This window comes from Bombus fervidus, chromosome 5 (genome assembly GCF_041682495.2).
Source record: "Bombus fervidus isolate BK054 chromosome 5, iyBomFerv1, whole genome shotgun sequence".
NCBI classification, from domain to species: Eukaryota; Metazoa; Arthropoda; class Insecta; order Hymenoptera; family Apidae; genus Bombus; species Bombus fervidus.
In genome coordinates, this window is record NC_091521.1 from 15,292,222 (window position 1) to 15,315,815 (window position 23,594).

A 23,594-nucleotide genomic window follows, 5' to 3' on the forward strand; every position below is an offset into this window, starting at 1 on the left:
AGGATATAATAAAAGGCATCACTTAATTTTAATTTAGAGAAATTAGTTAAATAATTATAATATGAGAATCATTGCATTACCAGACATTATTTTACAGTCAATAAGAATGAAGTAAGAATGAAATCCTTCAGTTATAACTTCGAAATCTGTTGATCAATCATTTCATATTAAATGTTGATGTACTTGTGAATTAACATTTATTTCATCCTTAAAATAGCAACATTTGGTAAAAAAAAAAAAAATATGGTTTTGGTGCTTAGGTAGTGAATATCTGGGGAATATTTAAATATCTACAAATGGGCGTTGAAATATTTTTTAATTTATGGCGTATCAACTTAAATTTGGATGGACATGAGCAATAATTAATCAAATATGTAGGAAAAATTAAAATCAATCTTTATAACATACTTTTTATTTTTGTTCAAAATTTAAAATGAGTTACATTCTGCTTCTAATCAATGAATTTATCCCGCCGTTTTGAGATCCATGAGTACTTTCACAATGGCGGAAAAGTATTGCTCTGCACGATATCAAATTTGTGATGTGACTGTAATACCTCTGGTAATACATTGAAAAATAACTAAATAATTTATGATTGTTGAGAGAAAATCATATTACTACACAAATTATCCATAAATTGGAAAATTTAAAAAGATTTAATTGTATTAGCAGGTATGTAGCAAAACTACGCGATTTCGTTAATTTTAGCACTAATTTTTGTTTTATACAATTTCAGAATTCAGAACTTTATTCCCCCCATATTTTTAATTTGCTATTACTTGTATTGAAATAAATATATTAGTGTATAAAATATTGTGTGTTTAATAACCCATAATTTAAGATACACATTTAATATCTTTCTTTTATTTTAAATCCTTATCTTTACAATATTTTGTACGCATTTAATTTTAAGTAATTAGGACATATATATTGCGATGTTTTTACATTCTTTAGTAATTGAATTTAATAAGTAAAGTGTAAAGAATGTGTACGATAGCTTGATAGTTTTATAATGTAAAATTTCTGTTAGTTACCATTGCTTTTTTGTGAGTTTTGTATTTTTTCGGTATTTTTGTCATATTTTAGAAACTCAAATAATAAATGGAAAATGCCCCAGATACTAAACCATAGGAAGATTAAAAAATCACAGAAGAGGGTATTGGTTAAAAGGAAACATTTTTTAACGAATTACCATGAAGTTAAGTCTTACAAACCATGTGAGTTTCAAGAAGAGTATATGTCTATTCAATTATACAATGTTTTTAATATATTTAAGACTAATAGCAAAATTTGATTGTTACAGTATGTAAACAGTTACAAAGTAACAACAATTCATTAGCAAGAGCATTATCTAAAGAAAAGCACGAAGGTCAGTTATTGTTTTCCCAAAATGTTGCTTTAATTGCTGAAGTACAAGATTTAGGTTTAGCTTGTAATAAACGTGATGTAAGTAAAGTATGTTAAATACAATAATATTTTGTCAATTTATTAAAATCAGATTTATAAAAATATATTTTTTAGGCCATTATATCAAATATCCTAAAGAATGCTAAAGAAATGCTTAAAATGTTAGTGACGTTGACTGGTTACTTAACGAATACAATTTCATCTTGTCAGGAATTTGTAGAATCTGTTGCCACGAATATGCAGATGTCTTATAATTCTGCTGGAAGTAAGCTCTTTTACATATTATTTCTTTTTATATTATGTAGATTTAAAGATAGGTTTCTAGGAAAAAAAAATTCTTCCAGAAAGGGAATCATTGAAAAGACTGTCAATAAAATCTCCAACTAGAGGAGTAGTGAAGCCTATGGTGAGCGGTTACACCATTACAAAACCCACCATTAATTTAAGTAGATTAAATATGCAGCATATTAATAATTCATCAAACTTAAGTATAATACCGGAGGTAAGAACACCCCCCAGAAATCAAGAGTTAAACAACTCAATGTCTACTAATGGAGTCTCTGTAAGACGTACATGCGTAAGTATTTTGTATATATGTTTTAAGTTTAATAAAGTCATTTGAAAAATTAAGTTATCGAACGAATTAAATATTGCAGAAAAACGGTCGCACATACAGAATGCCTGAAAGATTGTCTCCTTTAACAGTTGCTTCACAAAGAGACAGTGGTATGTTCCCTTAATGACTCATATTGGCATATTTTGAAGTTAATATAACTTCAGTATTCATTTTTAGATGAGAGTGAACAAAGATTAAGCGAGAGAAGTAACAGAAATTCTACTGAACGGATGTCAGGAAGAATATCGGGAAGAATGTCGGAAAGAATGTCGGAAAGAATGTCAGGAAGGATATCGGAAAGAATGTCAGGAAGGATATCGGAAAGAATGTCAGGAAGAATATCGGAAAGAATATCAGGAAGGATGTCGCAAAGAATATCAGAAAGGATTCCAAAGTCGAAGTCAAGATCGCCGAAGAATCGCAGCTCTCGATGTAATATTGAAAATTTGGAACGTATAGGAAGTCCCAGAGTGAAGCTTAACGACGTATCGAAATTATTGCAAAATTCTCATACTATTAACATTCGAATGGTTTGTGTCACCAGTAAACATATTTTTGCATAAAGTTAATTTCCACGTTAATTAATCTTTAATTGCTATCTACAGTTAACAGAGACTCAAAATAGTCAAGAAACTGATAGGTCAAGATGTAGTAACGAAGAAGATGAAGATTCTCGGACTAAGATTATAGCAGAGACATCAACTCCCGATGATTCCGGAAATAATAATGATGGAACCACTGGGGATGAAAATGAAGAAAGCAACAATGAATTAAATACCACAGATGAACAGAAGAAAGAAAAAATAAATGAAACAAAAAGTATTGCATCAAACTGGGAGGATCCTCTTGAAGGACCAAGTTGGTTATTTGATAATTCCCAAGTCGTGCCTTTTACAAATAACGACAAAAAGACTGATGATGTAGATGTTTCTAATGATGATAGTATAAGTTTCGTATTAACAGAAAAAGAATCAAAGAATCTATTTGAAGAAACTGTGCAAGAAATGTCGCCACTATCAATGTCAAGTAGATGTGTAAATCATGTGAATAATTCCAAGAATAGTATACAAACAAACAATGAAGATGAATCTAATATACCTCAACAAAATGAAAACAACTATTATAACGGAGCTATAGTGACAGATGCAAATGAAAACGAATGTAAAACAGAGAATGCTTCTACAACGAATTTGCAAAATTACATTACACAAAGACGAGGCTATTTTGAAAGTGACGATGAAGATGATTTCACGCTGATATACACACGACAACCACGTAATGTGCATTTTGACATAAATGATTTAAAGCTGCCAGTGCTAGAAGAGTCCGCTTTGAAACCAATAATTCCAGCTGAACCAGAACCAGAAATAACGACTACCCTTCGAAAGATATCCCAAATTTGTCCAATCCCATCCGTTTCGCATGACACTTTGAACGAATCAACGTTTAACCAGTCTACCGTAAATCTGCCACTGCTTGCGAATAATGATAATGAGACTATAGAGTTGGCGCCAGTAAAAAAAGAATCAAAACTATCGCAGCAGAAGAATAAAAGGCAGAAGGTAACTACGACGCACTTCAGTGATTTTGTTGATAATACTCCACCACTCAAGAAAAATAATTCTTACAAAAAGAAGAAAGGCAAACCCATGAAAGACCCAAGTGCTGTTAAAGTAGTGCTGCAAAAATTGAACGAATCCGATGTTAAATCTAGGACACCTTCTCCGAATGAAACAATTGCTCGTGATTGTAATAAATCTTTGTAAGTATATTCAGATAAATGTTGCTATATATTAATTGTATATGAGTATAACTTAAGTACTTATATACAGAAGTCCTGTATCTTCACGTGTGGACAATTCAAGCGATTCAGAAAGTAGTACAAGTACCAATAGCACATTTACTTGTAATCGCCCTAGACGAAAACGTGCTCAGATTTCATATCATGAACCTAATTTGATAAAGTAAGTAATTCTATTTTAACTCGTACTAAATTGTTTACATATTTTTTTTTTTTTTTTATTATTTATATTATGTTATCATAATTTCTTATTATCTTATTGTCTCAGGAAATTACGGAGGAATCGATAATTATAATGCAATATTTGTCGATACTGGAGAAGCGATTAATAAAATACTGTCATGTGTTTTGTAAGACACATTGATATTTCCTTTAATGTAAATAAGTTATTAATACGTGTGGTGAGTTTCATTGGACGGACTTCTAAAAAACAAGGAAGAAAATGAAGACAAAAATAGAAACTAAATTAATTTCTTCAAACATCTATAACATACTATACAGCAAGTTCACACTTCGAACTGTTCTGCTTCCATCGCTGCGCACATTTTTATTAAATCAGCAATTGTTAATTATTTACAGGAAATCGGCTTGCTCTGACGTAGTCATAGCTTCGATGATTTTGGCTTCCTCTCATAGTAGTATTCGTATGATGTACTTTTTGTATCCTTAACTATGTTTCAATGAATAAACCAACATTTTAGAACATTGTGTTTCCCATTGTTTTATCAATATGACCTGAAACTAGCAGGTTTTTGTAATATTTCCAATCTGTTGCGGATTATGACAAACGCAAATGATCCAATCACACATAATTATGAAAAATAAAAAAAATACTTATTGAAGCACTCGACAATGGATGAAACAAATTTAAAAGACCGATTTTATTGGCAGTGTTCAAAGAGACATCAGTGCATAAATAAAAAAGAAGTATTATGTATAAATTGGATTTAACTATTTATTTTTTATCCTATGCTGACAGGTTTATAAAGTGGTCAGCATAGAGACGAAAATTAAACATGTTTGTTTAATTTCAAGATGAAACAAGCAACCAGTGTTACCTTCTCCATATAAACTTTTTTATTAAATAAATATTTTTTAAAAGTCATTAGCACTTTGACTTTACTAAAATCTAATTTAATAATTGATATAGTAAATTATCATGATGAGAAGTAAAAGTTTACAACTTGAAAAACTGGATAATTCGTTATGACATAATTGTCACTAACATAATTGATTTGCAACCTAGTAGCAATCGTGGGTGTACGTACGCGGAACTTTCTGTTGCTAAAAGTCTAAGCTTGAGGTCAACGCTTAATTTGCATAGCCGATATAGCAATGTGTTATAAAGCTGTTTTCATATTCATAGTTTCGTGTTTGTGATATCGCAAAGTGCCAAGAAAAATAGAAAGAAAATAGCTAGATATTCATACGATAAAATTTATCATGCGTATTAAACAAAATAATTATATTATACAATGTAACAATATTTTATATTTTACTGAAACATCTATTTTGTCTACAAAATAAATAATTCAGGTCAATAGATAACAAACAGACTATATTGAAATATTCTTGGATTTCAGCCAATTTGTTAATTGGTAAGCAGATTATATTTGAGAATCAATGGATAATTAAGCTTTATGGAATTAAACAATTTATCTACTCTGATGCTTGGTCAACTGAGATAATCAGATAGATGCGGCTGTTTTCACGTTTTCGTAAACGAATGATTTGGAAGGGTTTAAAACGATAGGGATACCTTTCTCAGATAAGTTAAAACGGTAGTTTCTAGCAATGAGTAAATTATTCAGGCTGAAAGTATATTTAATGCAATATGTTGTTCAATCTACGATCTTGTTTAAGAAGATAGATGTTATATGTCACGTATATTATTTTGCAAAAATAACAATATATATATATATATATATATATATATATATATATATATATATATATATTCGTGTTCTGTAAGAGTTATAGAATTCTAATGAATTACATATGTAGTATCAATTGATTGCGGAACATTTTGCTCAATATACGAATAGTCGGTTACAAGCGTTATGTGGTGAATGCAAGATAGCGTGAAACAATCGTGATTGGTATATTGACTTGTAGCTCGCTTGATACGGGTTTATGCAATGGATGCATTAACGCGATTCCATGTAAGTGTAATTATGCGCAGCTGACACATCAAAGAGCAGAATAACAAGGTTACCAATTTTCTCATAAATCTTGACCCAGAAATCCTTTTTAAATCTTTCTGCTTTTTTTCTAAATAAATGTTCATCGTTAAAAAAACAAGAAGACATTAAATATGCGAGTATAACGCTTGGACGTTCTCGGAGTCGAAACATGAAACAAGTTGGTCTCACAACACGCGCAGCGAGAATGTGAAAAACACCCACTCGGGTAAGAGTGGAATAGTAAAGTTCAAAGAAAGAAACAAAACATGTAGTAGCGTAACAGCGCGAGATTCAGTACGCACAGTAAATTCTCTCGTGAAGTACATAAGTGCGATATTTTTGCAGTTCAATAGTGCTCGCATTATTTATGCACCATCATAGAGCACCGCTATTATCGAGCCTCGAAAATAACGCGAATTCGCAACGAGTAAAAGTCGCGTCTTTAACGCGCGTACCGGCGTTCAAACTCTCCCTCCACAGGAATAACAAAGTACGATTGCGCATGCGCCAGCCATTTCTTAGTAGCGCCGATTGTTCAGCCAATGGCAAATGGCGAATGATGTCAAAGGTAGCCAATCACCACTCGTTCTGGTGACGACAGAGCTATTTTTAGTGGACGTGAGTCACGGGATATAAGGCTGTACGTTTAGTTGGGTGTTCACAAGTTGTCGAGACATCGTGTTGTGCACCTGAGTGACATCCGCATTCTATCACCGACCATGTTAAAACTAGGCTCTCCGGAGTTGGAAAAGTTAATCATCGGTCAGCAGGATAGTTTAGTGACGAATCTACCAACACCTACGCAGATTCTGTTTCCAAAGGCAGTGACCGAGGCCCAAGAATTGTACGCTCGAGGTTTCATCGACGCTCTGAACGAGTTGCATCATTCGGATAGCTCGCAGGAACCTGGTAGCATTTATGGAGCTACGTATACGACGTTGGAACCACCTAACAGCGTGCAGAGTACAGAATCTTCGGTGAGTCAAGGTCTGCTACAGATCAAAGATGAGCCTCAAACGGTACCTAGCGTGTCCAGTTCACCCCCGATGTCTCCTATCGATATGGAGAATCAGGAAAGAATCAAGCTGGAGAGGAAACGTCAGAGGAACCGCGTGGCTGCGTCTAAATGCCGCAGGCGCAAGCTCGAGCGCATCTCCAGGCTGGAGGACAAGGTTAAGCTGTTGAAGGGCGAGAACAGTGAATTGAGCGCGGTGGTGCATAGGCTGAAAGAGCACGTGTGCCGGTTGAAGGAGCAGGTGATGGACCACGTGCACTCTGGCTGCCAGATTATGGCGGTCTCGGGTCAATTCTGAGCCGATTATATCGGACGGGACTCTCCGACGTGTATTGTTTCGTCTGACGGTGGCTCTTGCTACTTTTACAAACGTGGCAATGTTGTTCCCCTTTGTTGGAGTAGGAAGCTTCTACCATGGAACATCGATGTCGTTGATACTTGTTTACATTTGACTACGATCTCTCGTTTGCTTTGTTGTTTTCGGGAAAAGGGGACACGGTGATGATCGTGCGCGACGGCGTGAGAAGAGCCAAACAAGACGAAGAAAGAGAAGAAGAAGGGAGTGCCTTGGTGTGCTGGGCGTGAAATAGAGACTCTTAAAAAAAAAAAAAAGGAGAGCAAGACAAAAAGAATAAGGAGATAATAATCACCCCTATACGCGTGTCTCTTCTTTGTGTGTGCCTGTTTTTCATGCATACATGTGCACGAGAAACGCATTACGTGCATGTGTATGGGAGAATGGTGCGGAGGGGAAAGACGGATGGAGAAAGAGAGAGATAAACAGCTTCGAGAAGTACGTCGATGAGAAGGAGAAGTGGGGAGTGAAGAGGGAAGGAAAGGATGGAGAAAAAGAAGAGTGGGTGGGACTTCGCGGAGAAGAGTGGGACCTTGCAATGCGGCCATTTTGGAGAACTTGGCGAGTACTGGCGGGAGATTCGAATCTCTCAGCTGTTCTTTCTAAAAATCTACCGATCGTATTATGTACATTCCGTCCGGGGGAAAACGATCAAATCGATGGTAATAATCGATCGAAGATCTTTCGAGATTCTCGTTTGTCGATTTTTTTCACGCTCATTCATCATCTTCCTATCGATTTTTTAACATTGTACTATCCTCGGGTTTTCCCCCTGTCGGAGGATAATAATACTTCTTTGCATTCTTTGTAATAAAACCACGGGACATTTTTCTTTTTGCGATCGCCTGCGTCCTTTCTGCCCTTTTTCTTCTTTTTTCGTTTTGTAACAAATGCGTGAAAGTCTGGTGAGCTAATATCGGCGTTACATTATTCAATACAGGTGGTAAAGGTCCAAGTTGCGGCCTTTTCGCCTAAGGTGCCCGTCGCTGACATCCGTTTAACGTAAGATTACGCTTCGACTGGCTCACGTTGTTCTCGCGATTCACGGCGTCGTAGACGCTCTAGTATCCTTGTAGAACGTTTGCTTTATCATCGAAAACTTCGCACCATCGATGCCGAATTAGGGGCTTTGTCTCCGTGTCAATCGAAAGTTTATAGCTCTGGGGACGAACCGTGCACATTGGAACACACTCACCGACGCTTGAAAAAGTGCGATCGATCGCCTATTCGTTTTACCTGCTCGTTTCTGTTTTATTCATTAACCCTTTGCCCTATAATTTAAGTTCCAACAATCGACAAGATTTTTAACGGTAATTTAATATCTTGCAAATATTTTTCAAGAAAATATATTTGCACGTCCGAATGCGGCCAAGAAAAAAAAAAAATGTTTGTCGCATTTACTACGAGTCTAACTCGACGTTGCAGGCTAAAGGGCTAAACGCGGTAATTTCAACGCCAACAATTGGTTCCAGGCGCTACTCTATTTTATACCTTTATCACCTTTAGAAACAATGGTGGTACTTGGTCACAAAGCGAGATTGAACGGCCGTTCCCGGCCACAAGGTCGATCGCAGTCGAAAAGATGAAATTATCGAAGAATTCCATAAGCTCGCATTTAATGAAAAAGAGAAAGAAAGAAATATGAAGTCGATGTAGCTCGAGACATTTCTCTACAGCATCTTCAAACGACAAAAGTTCGTCGATTCCCGTGAATACGCACCAGAAACGATTAACATTACTAAGAAAGCTCTTGTTTCTTAATTTCTCGCCTCTTGTTAGACGCATTCGACACATTTGTCCCTTCCAAAAGATGAGTTTTTCTTAGTCTTCTTGCATTTTATATTCTCAGATGTTACACCGCGCGTGAATACGCGTGTAATAGCGGCTTTTCATCTTTTGTATACACCTTACGAGCTCTTCAAACAAACCGCGCTTTTTATTATCACTCGAATAAGAGAAAGAGGAAAAAAATTATTCTGCGTCGAAGGCTGGACGTAGTTTCTGTTATCACGATGCGATAATTCGCGACCGCAACGATTGCCACGAAATCCCGGGCCACGCGAGAATTCCCTAGATTCTCGATAAATCAGGGGAAAGCTGTTGACAAAAAGAAAGAAGGAGGAAAAAGAAAGCGATTTCTTCGGAAGATTTCGTGGTAACGATAAACCCTTACTATACAATAATACACGCATTCGTACTTCTTGCAGCCTGTTGTAGAGGTGCACGCGCGCAGAACATCACGTGTAGTGAGTCATTGTTGTGTTGACAGTTGAACCAAATCGTGTCGCCGTCCGCATTCGAAACCGAGACGGACAAACACAAGTTTCAACTGTGCGCGACGCATTAGCCACTGCACGGAACACGCACTTTTTGCGTCCCAGCCTCGACTCGATTATGTAACGACGAGTAAAAAACCAGGCACACTAGAAAGGAGTGCTCGGATAGAAAACGCGTTAGCGACGCATTGACCCTTTTAACCTACAACATCGAGTGACTAGACTCGTGGTACGTCCTTCGAGACAAACATAAAAAACACGAATTAGACTCGTGGTAAGTTCTTCGGGCCAAACATAAGAAACACGAGTATATAGTAACATAAAATTAGTTGTACCTTGCACAACTTGGAACGCTCAGCCAGACCGTGTAGTGAGCGCGACTGTTGGAACCTAATCGTAGGGCAAGGGGTTAACATTAGAACTACCGAACTCGTTAAAATAAAATGGACTTGGTATTATTTGTACAATTAAGGTAAAGTTACCTTATCTGAGAAAATTAATATCGGTTGTCATTGAGACAGAATATGTAATTATATTTATTTTTTTATTCTACCGTTTGAATTCTAATTACTTTTTAATAATTAGTAGTTCTATCGTTAAAGGCATTCGTTTCTCGCGTATCGATACGATTCAGCCACGTGCTTTTCGTTGAAAAATTCGCTCGAATTTCCTTTCGCTTTTGCGTACGTGGCGCAATCGTGTCCACGATACTCTCCGTGAAAAAGCTCTGAATCTTTCTCTCTGTTTCATTTATTTTCCCGTAGCTTTAAGCCGATACTGCGTGTTCCCCCTCGGTTTCAAAGACATTGATACTTTCGCCACAGCTCGTGTGATTTCACTATATTTTTTGTATCATCGTATCAAGCCATGTAATATCGGAAATTCTTGATTTCTCAGTTTAACGTAACATAACGATTCCAAGGGTCAAACAGAATCGAGTTTCTACTGCATGTAGAAGTGACGAGAGTATTAACTTTTTGTGTCTATGGAACTGTCGTTTCGTCATATGTGCATCTAGTCTTGTCCAGTATGCCCTCGTAACTTATCGTACGCTGCGTGATACACTCGCAGATTCGTATTATAAAACACGAGCAACAGACACATGTAACACGTTCGTAGGTTTCGATTGTGTTACCACGTGCGACGACGACTTGCATTTAGAAGAAACGCGCTTGGGAAGAAGTTTCTTTTTTATTTCTGTACGTCAGATGGATATTGAAAAGTTAGATTTTCATCTTTCCTTCTTTCTTTCTTTCTTCCTTTTTTTTTTCTTTTCTCTTTTTTATTTTTTTTTTTTCGAATCGAAGAAGCAAGTGGTAACAGAATCGTACGGCGTTACCGTTGTGCCATTACGCAAGGAATCGCTGTAAAGAAGTTTTCTCCCGGAGTGTCGCAACACTTTTGCGAATAGTACAAGGATGATCATGATCGATGAGTTACGGAGATTTTTGAACGGCTTTTCGAGCAATATAATCGAGCAATCGTGCGTTGATTCGTTCTTTATACGAGGAAGCGTATTCTGTTAAGTTTTTTCGCTAACTGATCATGCGTTAGTGTTTATATTTTGCATTTTGTGCAAAATTTTGGAAATTTGGAAAGTTAAAATATCTGGACGTATTGAAATTTGCAGATTCAAAGATTTGAACGTTCAGATATTTAGAAATTCAATTCTTAGCTTATCGATGGCTCAAACATCGTATCTTAATAGCGTAACTTTTATGAATTTGTTTTGTGATCAAGTATGAACGTATTCTGCACAATTGTTTGTTTTTAAGTCGTAGATAGAAAGATATAGAAATGGTTTAAAAAAGGAGAAGAAGAAACGTGTTGTGATTCTCCGTGGTTGCGAGCTCGTTTAATTACGAGACGGTAGGCTTAATCGTAGTGTAAAGGACGAACTCGAAGCGATTCGTCGTTGGGAGATTGCAATTCGACGAAAGAACAGAAATTTATCCGATATTTTTAGATACACGTACATTGTAATAATATATATATACATACATATATATATATACACGTGGGATAATTGGAGCAATCGATTCAAACGAAGGGAAGGAATTCTTCATTCATTGTAGATAATCATTGTTTTAATTTCAATTTCAAACATGTCTTTCGTACGACTAATTATTTTTTAAATCATTCATTTGTGACCTTTCTTTCTTCTTTATATATAGACATAAATCGAAGAAAATTCCAAAAGAGCTTGTGTGCGCCGATACTTTTCGCACTTTTCTTCCCCTCCTTTGATGCGCGACTTTCGGCACATAACTTGACAATTTTTTTAACGCATATTATATTTATTTCTCTCTTAAAATACATTAGAATAAGCGTGCTCTGTTTTCTCTTCGCTTGAAAATCTCGTTCGTTTCTTTCCTTTTTGCCCGTTCTTTCTTTTTTCCTTTTCGATTTATTTCACGAGAGATCAGCCTCGCTCTGAAAACTCCCGGCGTTCTTTTCTCAATTAAAAAAATGATCGTTCTCATTAAGGACACAAGAAAAACGCAAGATGGTAAAGGCGAGTGTTTGGAAGCCTTCGTTTCTATTCTCTTTTTCTTTCTTTCGCGAGCCATGCAATTAAAATTAGTCGGCCATCACTTACGGCGTGCCTTTTTCTCCAAGTGATTTATAAATAGAGAAGAAATACAAAAAGGAGGACATAATTATGACAACGACCATCAAGAATTCCAAAGATACTTTTTATCGCGCGATGTTTTCATTCTTTCTTCGCGTACACAATTTCTTCTATTACTTTCTCTTCGCATATGAAAAATGTGAATTGGATAAAAAAAAAAAAAAAAAAAAAAAATCATGTGATACGTAAGACGATCTGAAAGGTATATGATATTTGTCTTGTTGGAAATTTTCGATCTGTTTTAGCGTGGCCAAACAGAGAATAAAGGAACAATTGGTACGATGGATTTCTTCGTAGTGAGATAAAGAGGAAAAGAAAAGAAAAAGGAAATGTTTGGAAAATGAGTAATGTTAGGCTGAGATAATGTCGGAATCTTTTTAGAGTTTAAAGAGTATAGGCGAGCGGAGAAAAAAGCGGTGGCACAAAGAAAAACGTATGAAAGTAAAGATGAAACAACCACAATGTGATTTAGTATGTAAGCGAGAATAACTCCGTTAAAGAAGAGTGTGTGTGTGTGTGTATATATACATATAAAGACGATAATTGTTATATGTGTATATATATATATATGCGTGATATATAAATAAATAAATATAGTATATAGTACGGTGACGACGACGCGAAGATGAAAAAGCACCGCATATATAGAGTTACGTATAACCCTATACATGAGAGTAAATATTGCTATTGTAATATGTAATAATTATTATAAAGATATATATATATATACGTATATATATATATATATATTGGCGCGCATACGTATATGTTACATATATTGTCTACCGATCGAGAAAGCGGAGAAACCTTTTTTTACAAATAATTTTATTTTTGAATGAAATACGACGAAAAAGAATAAAATTTCATTATATTAAAACGTAACGTGCGTGTCTTTTTTCCCCGGAAACCGTGTCCCCCACCCTTCTTTCTTACCGATCGATTCCATGCTCGAATATTTTTTTACTTTCTCTTTATCTTTCTTTGACTCGTTATCCAAATTGTATTTCATATTTTTCCTATTAATGAGCATAAAATTGATGGAAAATATTGGAAAATATTGGAAAATAGTGATCGAGAAGTAACGAATTTTTGTTGACTCGAGAAATTTGAATGTCTCGTCCTATTCGCGGACGATCTTCTCCAAAGAAGAAACCGGAATTCCAACTTGCGTCCCATCGCTCGCCGCGTTAATTATCGCAATTGTTTAATTGGCTCAATTGAGAAAGTTCTCGGTACGAATTAAGATCGTGAATTTTTGCGGCCTAACCGATTCGAACGTTCGTTTCCCGGAAAGCGTGTTGGTAAATCCTGGTTTCCAGTAAAACCGAGCTATCCAGCTGAAAAATAAAAGATCGTAGCTGATCATTCGTCAGAAATTGGAAACGTTAAATCGATTCTATTAGCTAAGAATATTTACACTTACGTTGTATCTATGTTTCGTACGTGTATACATAATTCGATATATTTATTACTCCGATGATTTTGCAATAGATAATCTCGAAGAGGTATCGTGGAAAACTTTCACTCACGTTCTGTGTTTTAATGCGTTGAAAATCAACCGTTTCGTTATTAACGGACGTAAACGAGCGTTTATGATGCTAGCGATAAACGAGCATTGTGTGAAAGCGAGACGTGGGCGGAATTGGGTGTAATTGAATTCGAACCGAAGTAGTTTCTACATTTGCAAAAATATACGGGTTAAAGTAGTTAAAAATAAATGCATATTTTAGAGAAATCCGATGGACAAACTGCTCTTTATTCGTCTTACGCGACGGTTGAATAATTATTTACAGAATCGTGTAGGATGTCTTGAATAAATGTATTTAAATAGCGGCTAATAATTTTACATGTTCTGCTTACATATAGGAGAAAGCGAGCAGGCAATGGAAATTACTCTTTGATTTATTTAAAGTTTCGTTAATTTCATTTGATTTTCTTAATTATTTCACCTTTGATTCGTCTTTTATCTTCCCTTAATTTCATGTTTTATCTTTTACGATTTTCTAATTTTTTCATCATAAACTTTCTCTTTTCTAATTTGTTATTTAACGTTCTAATTCAACTTTATATTAGCTCGTCCGAAAAGTTTCTTTCGTTTTATAAGGAAATAATAGATGCACGACATTTTTCGTTTTATATTATTTTATTATTACGTTCAGCTAGAACCAAACGTACGATAATCGTTTATTATTCACCTTATAGTACCACGCCGGAATAATTCACTTATAATTCTCAATGAGAATTGGTTGTAAACTACTTCTAAATAAAAAAAAAATTATTTTATCGAATTACGTATGACCCATTTTCTTCTATCGAAATAAAGATCACAATGTTCGACAGATTAGGTTTCATGTTTGTACAAAGATACATCGTTGTAAAAGACGTGTCTGTAAAAGAAAGACACTTTTCGAACAAGCTAATACCATCAGCGAGAAAAATCTAATTTTCGCGAACCGATATTCGGTGAAACTCGATCTCTCAAATATAGAGTTGGAAAAATCTGAATTTTTTATTATATTATTTATCTATTTTTACTTAGTCCGTGCCTTTCGGCTTTGGACGAGTTTTCGGTTTTACATCTCTTTTCTTACGTATCTATCTCACCTCTTATCTACTCTATTATGTTGCACTCCGTTGTGTATTCCATTATTCCTTCTCCAGTCTCGTTTAATATTTTTTTCTGTTTCCTTTGGCCCTCCCGTTATTTCGCATTCCTCTATTACGTGTCTCAGGTCTTCTTCTTTCCTTTTACATAGTCTGCATCTTTTTTCTCCCTCTTCTTTCCAGTATTCCCTTGCTTTGATCTCGTTTCCACATCTGAATCTCGCTAGTATTTTCCTGTCCTTCCACTTCATCCTCCCTTCTAAGTATTTTGGTATCTCTTCTTTGGCGATTTTTATATAATGTTTACTATATTTTGACTCCTTTAACCTTCTCCTCCTTTCTTCTATAATTTGGTCTACCGTCGTCCTTCCTTCTTCTTCTCTTGCTTCCCTTTGTGGCCCTCCATTTCTCACCTCTTCTAATTCCTTCTTCCTCTTTCTTGCTCTTTTCCCTCCTTAGCCAGTTTCTCCATTTCCCCAGTTTCTCTCTCTTTCCTTTATGCACTCCTTTACTAGTTGCCTGAATTTTCTAAACGCAAGTTGCGATCGATGAATTTGTCGTGTTTACGCGATCTTCCAGCTGCTTCTAATTTTTCCCAATTGTTTTTCAATTTCTTTATCGTGACTTTTAATTTAGCCGTATCTTATTTACTTAATTTATTACAAACGTTCATTGCTATGTCGCGATAAATTTTATCACACGGTCACGTTTTCACAATCGCCTATATGGAATTGAAATTATTATTTCAAGCGTTTATCGCAATAAAATTCCTATCGAATTTTACAAGATGGATCAGCCACTTTATCGTGATCTTTGCTCGATAATATTTCGAAATGAAAGTTTGACATCGCGATGATTGGTCAGAGTCGTAATTGCTCTTCCTACAATCTATCCCCTACGCTTCTTACGCGAAGCCTTGCGTTATCCAGATTCGAACGGCTTTGTTTCGCGCGCTGGTCGTCCTCGGCGCGTAAAAATAGCTTGATAGTTTTCATTTAAACGCCACGATACATCGAACACGGGGATCCGAATTGTTTTTGCTCTCTGACGAAAGATATTTCTTCATTTTTACCGTAAGGGAATCACGAACGATCGTGACCGAATATCGATTTTTCAAAGTCTCGTAAATTTAACGAGACTCGCGACCTTCTAATAAAAATATAAATAATTTCCCATAAAATGGATAATTTTCATTCTGGAAATTAAATTATGAGATAATTGTTAATATTTTAATTTGTTCTGATTTATTTTCTCAAAAAAATCTTCTCACGATAACGAGTAATAACTAATAACTTGTCGAACATATTTATTCAAATTATGATTATGAGTATAGCGTAGCATATTGAATTTCCTTATCTCGTTCATCGTATTTTTATCTTATTAATCGCGATTATGATGGAACAGCTCGATAAAAGAAGAAATTTCAATTATGTTTCTATCAATTAGTAATATTTCCTGACTAGTCGATTTTTCTTGCTTTCTTCGCTGATCGTTTCTATGTAATTAATAATCTTCTGAAACAAACTCGCCATCATATTCATCATTATCGATTAAGAATCAATCGTAACATCGTCTCCCTTCGTGTTTCGAACGAATCGTTCGTCTCCGTAGGCCTCCGCGAAATAACGTAGCTCATAAATAAACGCTTAGAATATGAAAAACGATCATGTAGCTGTCCGTGGCTCATGAATAATTCACGGCAATCGGTCTTGCGTTCGTATCTTTCGCTGGTGGTTGCCTTGATTGAAGTTAAATTCCCATTTAACTGGGACTACGTTCTACGCACGCATAAGTTTTATTTATCTTAGGTCTTTTTCTTTTTCATGTTTATATTGGCTGAAGAGCGAGTACGATGATTAAAATCGTTTTATCAGAACAGTCGCAGCAACGTGTATTACGTTCTTGGTCAAAATTAAAATTACCTCGCGTGGCTAAATTACGGTCACAGCTCTCTTGCGTAATTCAACTAATATTTTATTATTACAATATCATTGATAAAATTGTACAAGTTATTAACAACGCTAACATTCTTAATTCTTCTTAATCGCAGAAACTTATACATATCTGTACTTTAAGATTTTCCATAAAATATGTTTCGTAACGTATCACGTGAAAACATCAAATACGCTGCCATAAATTACATATCTTAAATGTTATTATACGTGATGCAGCTGTTAAACTTGATTGCTCGTGAAAAGTTAACAATTCGTGTTCTTTATATCTGGTATCGGAATCTTGACGATAAAGAAGCAATAATTTTCCAAGTCGTTAATTTTTTATTTCTTATGACTTTATTACGCTTTGAAAGGGTCGTGCCCAGATCGAATTTCGGAACGCTATATTGCAATTGAAAGACGGATATGGACGCGTTATCGATATTATCGCAGCATTATCTCGTAAAACATGTTCCTATCGGTTGCGGCTTATCAATCGAAGAAAGGCAAACAACCGTGTTGATCCTTCCAGCTTGCAACGTTAATAAACGAATTTACTAAACACTCCTTATGTTTAATCTAAATTGATACGGGTAATCTGGAATCATTTGTTATTTTTTACTTTAGCCGAGGAACATACAGATACAGTTTTACCGGAACGTAATGGTATTTTCTACGTTTTTGTAATTTCTATATGCAATAGAATAAAATATACATTTTACACGTATCGCGTTTTCATATGTTTAAAGAGAACAAAATATTTAATAACACGCTATACATTCGGTATAAATTACAGAAATACCTAGAATATTGTACCATTGTCCTTTGGATTGTTCGTATTTTAATATGAAATTTCATATTTAAATGAAATTCAATTCATATTCAGGCGAAAACGAATATTTCATATATTTCATATTGCAGCAATTGTTTTCTGAAAAAATTAATACAAAATTATTAGTCATACGGGTATTCGAGTCAAGAAATTTTGCAGAAAATCAAACTGATTACTTTGTTTTCTAAATTGCTCCGATATTATATAGTATCTTCAAAGTTTTTTATTTCTATTATTTAACTTGTATTTTACAATTTGTCCGGCTGGACATTCGGTAAAGATCTTTAAAATGACTAAATAACTATGACTAAATACTATTAAAAAAAATGACGCTAAATAACTATCAAAACAATCCGATAGAACATTTGTATTTCATTCAATGGATATTTTATTATTAAAATGGGAATTATAATTGTAATATTAATTGACGAACAGGAACGATTGCCCGTAAGGCGAAGTGGTTTTTCAAAATGTCAGATTAAAAAATCAGCATCGATAATTCATACGTGATACTTTCAGTTAACAGTGATGAAATATTACGGAGCCTGTCCAATAAATCTTCGAAGTCCTCTTTCAAGGTTCTGAATCAGTGGGGCTCCTTAATCTTCGCTATCTTTTCGAATATGTAATTCGCGTATCGACGATGCAACGACATCTCGAACGATACTTTTGATCAACGCAACCGGACCATCCACGTTTCTAAGCTTTATATCCCATGTTATTCATGAGCTCCACTTTCGATTTCTTTTCCTTTTTCTCTTCTCTAATGAACGTTCGAGTTGAATCGAATCGTAGAGAATCGGAATGAAATAGATTAGAAAGGCCGTGTCACGATGGCGTCCTCGCATTTTTATTTAACCAGCCAGCAGGCAAATGAAATCGCGATGCTTGCCAACGGTCATAATTTCCACGAACTCACCGGCTCGACCCCGTTCTCTAATCTAATTGATCGATCTCTAATTAACTCGCCGATCACGGTATATCGCGATTTATCCTGACGGATCGAGAGGAAAACACGGGCCATCAAGGGAAACAGGTTCTTCTTCTTCTTCTTCTTCTTCTTCTTCGTCCTCTTCTATCGATCTCAGCTTTGGAAAATTTACGATTCAGCTATTTATATCGAAATGCGATTCTGTGGTATTTCGCAGTAGATTTAACAAATTTGCATTTAACAAGTATCGCGCGTTTAGGTAGCGAAAATTGAATAAAAAGTTTTCGTAGTATTTTTGGGATTTTGAGAACAATGAATTCTGATACATTTCGACAATCTCTGTTTTCATCGATAAATTTTGGGTAAAAATGAAGATCACGTTATTCTGCTACGATCGAAGTTTCTTCCTATATTTTAGACGATTACGTTAGTTAATCGAATTAGTTGAATATTCTGCATCGCATCTACATTTCGATTTCTTCTATCTAACTACATCATTTATCAGATTTAATTCATCAGCGTTACAAAAAATTACGTTATCAAATTTTTCTCTCTCTAAGAGATCATGTACATCCAACGATAAACTATACCAGTTTCGTGCTCTAAAGAAATAATTGCACCAATGAAATTCCGTTAGAAACGAATCCACAAAAGTCGGTCAAAAGGCAGCAACAAGATTAATTATTTTCTGATCCGATCTTCTCTTAATTGCTTCCTTCGCTTAATGAATCTTTTACCGACCAACCGCGTTCTATCGTTGGTCTCATCACGACCGATTAGAACGATTAGAGGACAGGAAACACAAGCTCTGGTCGCTTTCCAAGAATGTGCAATAGAGGAACAACGTTCTTCTTCCTGCCTCCTTTTTTTTTCCCCTATTTTTTTTTTCTTTTTTTTTTTTGTCCCTCTATTTACCTTGGCTCTGGTGGAATGTAAAAGATACGTAAGTCGAACGTAGACAACAGAGGCAAGAAGTTTCTTTTTTAATGGATTTGTCGTGTAGAAACGTGGTCAACAGACGCATGCAGGTGCTGGAAAGAGCTAGCAGAAGGAAACGTTGAGTGATTATACGCCACGTTCGCCGATGTGTATTGAAAACGACCGACGTATGCAAAGTTGGCCACTGCTTCGACTACGAATGCCTGCCAATCTACGTACGATAGCCATACAAACTACGATCATGCAAATGTATGAGATTATTATACTTGTGAACGAGTTTAGGTATGTTCCAATAATCATAAATTAAGGTTACGTTCGGTTATTGTTTTTGTAATATTTCTAAGTCTTCGCGTTAAAATAACGAATTCCCGGTGCGGAATATTTTCGTTCGAAATTAACGAAGATATTTCGATATTTAGGAACATACAGGCTTTTGTATATTGCTATACAATTTTATCCGGAGCTCTCTCTAATTAAAGATTTTGTTACCAAGTACAATGTAATATTTGCAAATACACGCGAACCAGGTCTATTTCTTGACCACGAGGTCGAAATTAAACAAATACTTATATATGTATATATATATTTAGAAATACATCGAATTATACGTTAAACTCTAATTTTATCCGCATTAAAGATTTTACCACAAATTATTTATCATTTGGAAAGCTGCAAACTCGTAGATTTTATCCAAAGTTTCTTTATGTTAAAGATCCTCGTACAAAGTATTTGACGTTATTCGAGAAGGCGCGATATTTCACTTTTTTTCCAACTTATCCAGAATTTTTTAAAACATAGAAATCTTATCAAATTAAACTGACACGTGTTTTACTTCGTTTACTTTCCTCCCAGCAATGTTCGAGGAGCGCACGTTTGCTTTCTACGTGACCTATTTCCTGCGAAACTTGCGGCAATACCACTCGAAAATAGCGCGAAATCATCGTGTAACCACATCGGGGGGCTAGAAACGAGGAAAAATAATCGATTAGAACGGCGAAGGAAAATTCAGAGGCTGGTTATTGTTTTTCTGCGACGGCCACCGTTCTCCCGCAAGGCTATTTCTGCCTCCTCGTATTTCAACTCGAAACCGGACTCGTGGCACTAATGAATCGCGGTTCTCCTGCTATTGCATAAGGCTGTCTTTTTCTTGCCTTTCATACGCTATCAATTCGTGTTCATGCGTGCACTCATCTCACGCCGTTTCGATTTATTGCACGGGTTTTATGGCAGATTTTTATCTTCTTTAATACTTCACCGGAAACTCGCTAAATCCTTTCAATCTTTTTAACGTTACTCTCGTTATCTTTACAAATCTTCTTTCTAAATATCTTCTCGAAAGATAATTAAATTTAACTGGCTATCTGATTTTTCGTTTTCTTCTCCACGGATTAATCCCGTCGTCTCTTTTCCAATATCTTTTTCTTCTCGGGGTTTCCAGCAGTTACGAGGAAACTGTTGATACGGTAATCGCGTAAATTGAACCATCGCTTTCGACTAGGAATGCGGCGAGAATTGACTCGACCTACAGTCCGCTGTTTCATATTTATCGCCAATGTTCACGGCAACGTACGTACCATAAAATAGCGTCGAGAAACGCATGCTATTTAGCTCGTTGAATTAATATTGGCTACGCGGTAAAAATATATTCAGTTTCCCTTGGAATGGAAGCGCGAGCGTGAAATTTGTGGGACGAGTTAATACCGCGAATCTTGGACATCTTCTTTCCTCCTTAAATGTAATATTAATCACTATTGGGCCATATGGAAACCTATAACCTACAGCTCGAAAATTAAAAGAAAAAGTAAAAGAATTAAATCGTAAATCATCTTCCAAAATTCATAAATAACGAGAAACACCGTTATCTATCAGGGGAGATACCGTGATGTGGCAAAATTAAAAACGAAAGGTAAACTCGATTGGAACGCTGAAGACATGCACGTGTCTACCGATATATCTATAGAATACCGATCGACATTTCTCAGCTGATTTGTATTTACCGTACCGAGGCTTTGATTAATCCACAGCGAGTTCGATTACGCTGCAAACAGCTTCGAATGGATAATTCGACGCGAAGGTCGCTCGTGGCCTGCAAGGTTGCGCGTTTAGATCTCCTTAACTGATGCAACACACTTCTCCAAGATGGTGAAAAATGCGAGGACGATCGCAGGCACCCGTATACGCTGTATGGCGTGTGGAACAAACGCTATTATCGCGAATTCCGTTCCCCGTGTCACGTTATTCAACGTCTTGCGCTCTCCCTCTATCCTTGAATCCGTTGCTCAGTTTATCTGCTTCCGACGAAATCATTGGGATCTTCTTTGTTCTACACGCTTTCGACTGTTTAATTCGTTTCGACTAAAAATTATAACACCTCCTAAAGAACTTCTTTGTGTTCTCTTTATATTAAAAAAAAAAAAAAAAAAAAAAATAACATACATAAAAAGACATAGCAATTTCTTAGTCGACGAACTGCATATTTGCTATAAGACTCTTTGCAGGCTCTTTATTCAGCAAGCTTGTCAACTATGTTCAATGGGAAATCACGAAGAATATTTTTCGTTTTCTCTGCATACTTTACAACGTCTAAAACTCACCGATCATCGTAAATACAAACACTCCGCACCTGTGCTTGAAAAATCGGTCTGGTTTTAATATTTGCTCCAACCCATGTCTTAAGATTAGACAGTTAAACATCCAGCTCGTGCAAATACTTTCCTTCTCTAAACGTGATTGTTTGAACGCGAGCACGTGTGCGAGTTCATATGTGTGCTCTTTAGTTGAAATCGTACGTTTAACGTGGCACGTATGTCGGCAAGTGGATTCCAGTTCTTCTGTGTCGGATGATCTTTCTATCGAACTGTATATGAAAGAATATATATTCGTACGTCGTTTGGAATTGGAGAGATAACCTTTCCCACGCGATAAGAAGATGAATAATCGTACGACGATTACCGATTTCCGAGGTCATAGAAAAATATCGTTATCCACGCGCGATGAATATCATAATGGGATTCTGTGTTCGATGGAAGTAATTGGTGATACGGTCGGGATAAAAGGAAGATAATTCGATAAATCGAAGTTAATTGTTCGATGCTTGGTAATTAATCACGAATTAATCACGATTGCGTTGAACGAAAATTAACAATTCGGAAGTTAGAGATACAGAAATTTATAATCTGGAATGGTAATAGTTTGAGGTTAGGTTGAGGTTAGGTGCCAACGACTTAAAACTGAAAAACCTAAAAATCGATTATTCGCGAATCGCGCATAAAGTCGATGATTCGTAGCTGACTTAACGATCTTGCGTATGTTTTTAACATTTCGTTGAAGTTTGCTGCTTCGTGAGATACTTTGCACGCGAGATAAGCGTAAACGAGATTTCTTAAGGAGAATTCAGCGGATTTCGTTTGAAATAGCAACATAAGCCTTCGGTTCGGTACACGGAGCTCCAGATCTGCTTTAATCAGGAAGGAACTGCAGATTAGGCTACTCCACTTTCATCTCGTGAAACGGCGAAACCGTGCCACTTACTACGGCGTGAAAAATTAGTATGAAATCTGCAGTGAAGCGATACATACTCTAGAGCTCCGTGCGTATTTTTATAAATCGTTAAAATTTATCCGGTGCTGATATAGTTTTCCTACGTAAGTCATCCTTTTTTTTGTGAACGTTACATTGCTTTTCCTATTAGAAAAGATTTGCTCACGATTTAAGATCTCGTCGCAAATAACGTACATTTTTTAACATGAAACTTCCATTTGGAATTCCCTCGCTCGCATTAGCCATATATACAATGGATCTGTTGATTAACCTCAAGAGGCGATTAGATCGTACTTGATGTTTTCCTTAAAAAAAAAAAGGGGGGGAGAAGAAAAAGAGAAAAAGAAACATGTACGGTGCTTATAAGCTAAGTATATAAATTTTCTTCCTAGTGTATTTCTATCGCTTAATTTCGTTTCTTCGTTTTTGCAAATCGAAATGACAGAAGAAAGAAACTGATCGAAACGATCGGATGAGTGGATTAAAGTGGAAGAAAAAGTCCGGCGGATGGTCGTGTCCGGATGGTCGC

General features: G+C 35.8%; 3 protein-coding genes across 3 annotated transcripts in view; 2 read left to right on the forward strand and 1 right to left on the reverse strand.

Annotated features, from left to right (window-relative positions):
• Window positions 1–23,594, reverse strand: part of Nab2 (Nuclear polyadenosine RNA-binding 2) — a 239,919-nt gene that overhangs the window by 101,800 nt on the left and 114,525 nt on the right. The window lies entirely within an intron of this gene.
• Window positions 502–4,527, forward strand: LOC139987347 (uncharacterized). The gene is made up of 10 exons (XM_072003497.1): window positions 502–672; window positions 1,087–1,217; window positions 1,304–1,446; window positions 1,522–1,672; window positions 1,752–1,984; window positions 2,064–2,133; window positions 2,201–2,553; window positions 2,629–3,785; window positions 3,856–3,987; window positions 4,093–4,527. The coding sequence occupies exons 2-10, from the start codon at window positions 1,109–1,111 to the stop codon at window positions 4,112–4,114; spliced, it is 2,370 nt and encodes a 789-aa protein (XP_071859598.1). The 5' UTR covers window positions 502–672; window positions 1,087–1,108; the 3' UTR covers window positions 4,115–4,527.
• Jra (Jun-related antigen) lies at window positions 6,651–13,167 on the forward strand. The gene has a single exon (XM_072003514.1). It carries the CDS (start codon window positions 6,727–6,729, stop codon window positions 7,318–7,320), a length of 594 nt encoding a protein of 197 aa, XP_071859615.1. The 5' UTR covers window positions 6,651–6,726; the 3' UTR covers window positions 7,321–13,167.